The sequence below is a fragment of the Hydra vulgaris genome, chromosome 12, assembly GCF_038396675.1.
Source record: "Hydra vulgaris chromosome 12, alternate assembly HydraT2T_AEP".
NCBI classification, from domain to species: Eukaryota; Metazoa; Cnidaria; class Hydrozoa; order Anthoathecata; family Hydridae; genus Hydra; species Hydra vulgaris.
Window position 1 is genome coordinate 53,385,569 of NC_088931.1, and position 6,932 is coordinate 53,392,500.

Below are 6,932 nucleotides of genomic sequence, written 5' to 3' on the forward strand. Positions count from 1 at the left end.
TAAAAATTTTGATCTGCAAGTAGATGGATTTCCATATATGGATAATGGGACACAGTTCACACTTTTTTGTAGTGGAGTATTGCAATTGATTTTTAACAACCTTCCAGATTAGCTGGAGCTCTGAAATTTTTGGCATTTTTGTAGTACCAATAAATGTGCATGTTAAAATTGTTTTCAGGCCCCAAGATATTAGTAAGGGAGGACTAGGGCAAGTGCCCCACTTTTTGTATTGGGATCTTGTGATAGATATTCCCCTACTTTCCAGACAAACTGGAGCTTTAAAAATGACCAGAGAGTCGATAAGGCCGGGGCACTTTATTAAAAATTAACTATTTTTTATTGAATAACAGCTATTAATTTTAGTAATCAAAACAGTGTTACTGTTTTTAAAAAGCTAAAAATTTAAAGACCGGAAGCATTTTCAGATGTTGTACTTCACTATCACTTAAGCCCTGAGCCCTGCAATTGCTTTTTTTTATTCACCCGGCCTTATTAATAAGTTAAGTTAATTCTTCCCATTACAATGCTTTATTATTTTTGTTTCTATTTTTGCAAAGAAATGTTCAAAAGTTTTTTTTTTTAAACTTGACTTACTAATTAGAGCATGAAATGATCAAAAATTATTATTTTAAAAAGACTAGGTTATTTTTTTTAACAATTTTTTTTGCAACTTTTTGAAAAAAATGTTTATATTATTTAAAAATATTATAGTGTTTTCTTTTCAATAATTTAATTTTACTTTTCAATAACTTGAACAAAATTTGTTCATTTATTAAACAATCATTAGAAATAATTTGTAAAAGCGTTTTGTTTTTAGATTTTAAAAACTTTAAATAAAACGTTTCAAAAGATAACTTTTAAAGGAATGCAATTAAAAATGTAACAAAGCATAATTTTCGCTTTGAGTTTTTTGTTTTTTGAGTTTTATTTTAAACCTTCTATATTTTCTTTTTTGTAAAGTATTGTTTACTTTTTTCTTTAATTTTTTAAATTTTTTTCCAAGTTTAAGTTTAGCTCAGCATTTCTTAAACAGTTGTAGAGCAATAGCGTTTGATCTCATGCCAATCCTGTCCAAGCTTGATAATGGGGCATGGTCCCCACTTTTTTGTAGCAGAGTATTGCGATTGATTTTCCACTACCTTACAGACTAGCTTGAGCTCTGAAACTTTTGGCATTTCTGTAGTCCTAATGAATGCATGTTAAAATTATTTCTAGGGCAGACGACCAGGGGGTCCATGGGGCTGGGGCATTAGGGTGGGGCATGCCCCAAACATTTTCTCAAAAAAAAAAAAGATTTTTTTTACATTTTAAGCAAAGTTAAGATAACTTTGAAAATATTGTCTTTGAAAATTTTTTTTTGGTTTATACTTGTTCCATTTGGTTTTTTTATTCAATAATCTTTTTTAAAATGTTGTAAGAAAGTTCATCTTTATAAGAATTTTCATTTGTAATTATATGGATTATAAAAAGTCATCTGTCTAAAATAATGAGTTAACAGAATTTTAGAAATTTATAGACTTTTAAAATCATTATTTTAATTAAGATTTGTTAATTTTTAAATGTTATTATTAATATGTACAGTTAATTTCTGATAATTTGAACTCCAATTAACTTAAAGATTTGTTCTTGAATGATATCAATTTTTTTTTGAAAAAAATTATTTAATTTTTGCTTAAATTGAACATTCGTTTAGTCAAACTAATTTCTTTGGTCCCTTGGAAAACTAATTTACCACTGCAGTTTGGAGTTTTGTCACAACAAGAATTTACTGTACTCTTATGATTTTAAAAAAGATCATTGAATATAGAATAATCAAAAACCAAATGAAACAAGTATAAACCAACAAAATTTTTCAAGGCAATTTTTTCAAAGTTATTTTTACTTTGTTAAAAATAAAAAATAAAAAATTGTAAAAAAATAAGTGGGGAATGGCCCCCTGTGCCCCAGCCCTATGGGCCCTTTGGTTATCTACTCTGGAAACAATTTTAACACACACTCATTACATCTACACAAATGCTGGAAATTTCAGGGCACTTTCAGGGCTGTTAGTCATGAAGGTAGTCAAAAATCTAGAACAAAGTTCTTATTTTTTCTGGAATATCAACGAATATAGAATGTTATAAATTTTTTTTGATATCATCAAGACCACATGGGTTTCTTAAACATTAAAAACAAAAATTAAAAGAATTGCCTAAATTTATTTAAGTTAACAATTACAGGTTAATAATAATTTCTTAATAATAATTTTTTACATTTCTGTTTGTTTTATTAGATTCGCCACCCCTGAAAATAGCCAGTTAAAAATTTTTAAGTAAAAAGATCAAATGTTTTTAAAGTTATGTGACTTGAAATCTCTAAATAAACATTGTGATTCTGAGGAGACAAGAGGGGCCTAGCCGATATTTGGTAAAAATAGAATGGTCCTATTTCAGGATTTTCTCGGAGCTAAAGGCTCATTTTTCAATGAATTCTTATTTTACTAAGTACTCTCAATTGTATAAAAGTCAGCAAAATTTGAGATGTATGGTGACATGACCCAGGTCAATTAACATTGAATTATCCATTGCTAGATAAAGTCTAAATCAGTCCTTCCGACTATAAACTTTTTTATCTTGCACAAGTGTTGATATTTTATTGGACTTTTGATTATAAATAGTTTTTTTTTTTATTATTACTCTAAAGAAGAGGGCTTGAGTTTTTAAAATGCTCAATCACAAAGTAATGAGTTCAGATGATACCAAGTTTAATGGCTATCAATAAAAAAGTGCACTACAACAAGTGTATAATCAAGTAGTTGGTCCCATTCACTAAGAAGTTTTATAGAGCTAATAGATATGTATTTTAGCTTAGTTTAGCTTCACACTATGCTTAGTCATAAATTGACTGTGAGGCAGTAAATAAATTAGTTAGGGGGCAACCAAAGAATTTGGTTAAATATGTTATTATGGAGTTAATTGGCTTCTTATTTTGTTTTTATTTATGTGTGTATATATTAGTATTGTCACAGCTGTTAAATAATTTGACTGTCGACTATATGGAATAATATATTTTATAAAGCCTGCTAAATCATCTAACACATTTCTCAAATCAACTAAATGGACTAAAAGTCAATTGAGTCGTTTTCAAGTCAATATATGGAAATAATTTATTTTTTTGAAATAAACTGTAATAAAATAATTTATAAAGTAATTTATATATGCTTTCTATTTTTAGCTTTTTATTTTTTAGTTAATTTCCACATTATATATACTGAAATCTATCATCTATTTAGTTATTAGACCAATTAAAAATTTTTTGGTCCTAGAAATGGACAAAAAAATATCAATTTCTGTAAATGCTCAGCTATAAGTAGTTTAGTTTTTTGTTGTTTTCTCAAAATGAGTTTACTCGGACTATTCATTGAAATTTTAATAGAGTAAAAAGATTTGAGAGAAGAGCTGCTCCAACAATGGGACAATTTATTTCCAGACCTCAATAATTGAGGGACTGCAGTAAATACTTGCTGTAATCAAAGTCTTTACAATCATATCTACGAATTATTGTATAGATGGCATTTAGACTTTGGAGTTTTACAACTTAATTTTGCCCCAGGGCCCAGAGCCAGCATGAAGTGGCCCTATATATAGGTATTTATGAAGTAATTATTGAAATACATGACCTAAAGTTTAATTACGTATAAAAAATTTTTTTCTGTAGTTGTTAAGGTGCTCCCAGAAGTCCTTACGGTCTTGCCACAGCACCGCGGAAAAGCATAAATAATGCCTATATGCTATGAATTAAAAAAACTTTAAGAGAGTAAACAAAAAACTAGGTAATAGTTATAATAGTACATACTATTGTTATTAAATGAACAAACAAAAATTAAAGATTGAAAAGTAAAATGGAATAAAAAGATAAAAGAATTTTAAGATTTTATCTTGACTAAATTGACTTTTAGTTGATTAGTAGAAAGTCCATAGTCGATTAAATCGATTTTTCAAAGTTGACTAATTTTGACTTTCAACTAGTCAACTTTTAATTGATTTAGTCGAAGTTGATAACAACAGTGTATAAATATATACATACATACATACATACATACATACATACATACATACATACATACATACATACATACATACATACATACATGCATACATACATAGATATACACACAAGACCAATCTTAAAAAAATGGAATCTGTTATTGTTAGATCAAGAATATTAAATGTTTATTAGAATCTAAGCATGGAACATGTGTTGGATTAGCCCCATCATCTTTAACTAATGATTTTAGCTGGGTTAACATTAATAAATCTTTGAGAGTTAACAGATGAATAGCCCTGTATTCGCAATACCTTATAATTCGCAAACACCTAACTTTAAAAGTTACGTGTTTGGTAATTAGGCCATTAACAAAATTGCAATTGAATTTAATTGATTGAAAAATATGGACTTGCTTTTAAGCACAAAAAAATTCAAGAACCAAACAAAAAAAAATCTTTGTACTCTTAATATGGCTTCGAAATGTCACAATATTGGTTGTGCTGAATGTCAATTGTAAAATTTTGTTTCATTTTTTTAAGGCAATATATTGACTGTAAAAATTAGGGAATAAGGAAGATACCTTTCATTAGGTATTATTCCCTTTCAGTTTTTAAGTTAAATTTACCTTTTTATTGTTTATTTTTATAATACTGAAGAAATTAATAATAATTAATTAATAAATAATATATATATATATATATATATATATATATATATATATATATATATATATATATATATATATATATATATATATATATTTATATTTAGGCAGTACTCTCTTTATCTCCTGTGTGTTCCTGTGAAGCTGTGATTGCAAAAATAGTTGACTTTGATGACTCCAAAACAACATTTTTTAACAATAATAGAACAACTATTGTGTAAGTTTTAGCAAATTTTATTTTTTATTTTTATTTTATTAAAATTATATATATATATATATATATATATATATATATATATATATATATATATATATATATATATATATATATATATATATATATATATATATATATATATATATATATATATATGAGTCATTTCATATCAAATCACCTAATGGTCCCCAGGGTATCTCCTCACATTTGCTTCAAATTTTGACTACCTACAGCTTTTATGAAAAAAACACAATCCTGAAAATTTTAGCTTGATTGACCAAACCGCTTAAAAGTTATAATTGAATTAGAAATTGATAAAAATTTGAGTGTCTGGAACTTACAGTAGATTTTTTCGTTTTTTACTAGATAATAACTTTTGAAATAAAATAGATGGTCACCTGAAATTTCTTTGTCACCACCAGTTTTTAAAAGATTATCAGAGGCAAAAAAAGCATTAGATCAACACATGTACCATTTTGAAGATCACAATATAAATGCTGAGCACCACTTCTTTGCTACATCCCATGGCAAAAGAGAGGGTTATAACCACAAGTAGCCTCCTCATCTGTAGTGACCTTCTTGGTCTTGGGGAGGTGAATTACAAAAAAAAAGAAAAGAAAAAAAAAAGAATAGGAGTAACTATAAAAAGAGAAGCAGCAAAAGTAAGTCTACGAGCAGCAAATGCAAACCAGATTCTCACACCAAATGAACTGTTTACATAGGCTGAAAAAACATTAAAGGTGTTAAATAATTCAAGTGATAATATCAATAATCATGAACTTAATTTAACCTAAAGAAACAATATGAAAAGATGAGGACAGTCCCAGGCACAAGAAGCTATCACAGTTTTGTACCAGGTGTAGAGAAATTATTTGTACGGAGAATGTCTAGCGATAATGTCTATGATACCCATTTGCTGAATAGTATTAACTTGGCAAAAAAAGATCCTTCAAACTTTCAACCTGGTAAATACATTGCATGCTTTTATGATGATGAATGATACATAGGGCTTGTACTTAAGATTTGTAATGAAAACCAAGATGTTAATGCAAAATCGATACATAGAAACAAATTAAATTTAAAATGGACTAACGATGCACGATCAAGTCAATGTTGGGTTCCGTTTGGCAAAGTAATATGTCAAATAAGTGCCCCATCCATTAAGGGTAGATATGCTTGTAACTACAAACTTACTAATAATGATTATGAAAGTATTATGAGTTATGTAAATCAGAGAGAAATTAGTGTACTTGTGTTTCATGTGTATATACAATTCTTCTTTCAGCATTTTTTATTTTTTTGAAGTATAATATAACTTGCGCTATTAAGTATCCTTTTAAACTAAAAAAGTATTGCACTCAAGATGCTAAAATTATGCCATAAGATAGAGTGTAGGTCTTTAAATTTTATTTGGTGATGGTCTATATATAGAACCTTGCCAGTAAAAAGTTTCATAATTTATTTTTACTGTCTACGCTACTTTCAATGGCTACAAAGTGAATCTAATTTATCGTATTTTTTAAAAAAAGTGATATTTTAAAAGACTGCTGCAAGTGCTAAAATAACTTTTAACACATTTTAATTTTTTCCACAAGTGATTACTCTAATTACACAAAAGTAACAAAAAATTGGCACAGCTTGTCTGTTGGTATTGAACTGTAGCACATTGAAGTTTCCAATTTTTTTCCTAATATTACGTTATTTAGCAACTTTGAGGTACAAGAACTCAAAAACTGTTTAAAATCAGTCAAAAACACCTATAAAGATTGATAGTTTGGGTGAAAAACTATTACCCTAAAAAATTTCAGGTGATCATCTATTTTATTTCAAAAGTTATGATCTAGTAAAAATCGAAAAAATCTACTGTAAGTTCCAGACACTCAAATTTTTCCAATTTCTAATTCAATTATAACTTTTAAACGGTTTGGTCAATCAAGCTAAAATTTTCAGGATTGTGTTTTTTTCATAAAAGCTGTGGGTGGTCAAAATTTGAAGCAAATTTGAGGTGGTACCATGGAGCACTTT

General features: G+C 27.6%; 1 protein-coding gene across 1 annotated transcript in view; it reads left to right on the forward strand.

Annotated features, from left to right (window-relative positions):
* LOC100210014 (pre-rRNA-processing protein TSR1 homolog) overlaps window positions 1–6,932 on the forward strand; it is a 75,524-nt gene that overhangs the window by 2,132 nt on the left and 66,460 nt on the right. Inside the window, exon 3 of the mRNA XM_065813701.1 lies at window positions 4,798–4,907. Coding sequence (XP_065669773.1) covers window positions 4,798–4,907 — 110 coding nt within the window. The remainder of the gene's footprint in view (window positions 1–4,797; window positions 4,908–6,932) is intronic.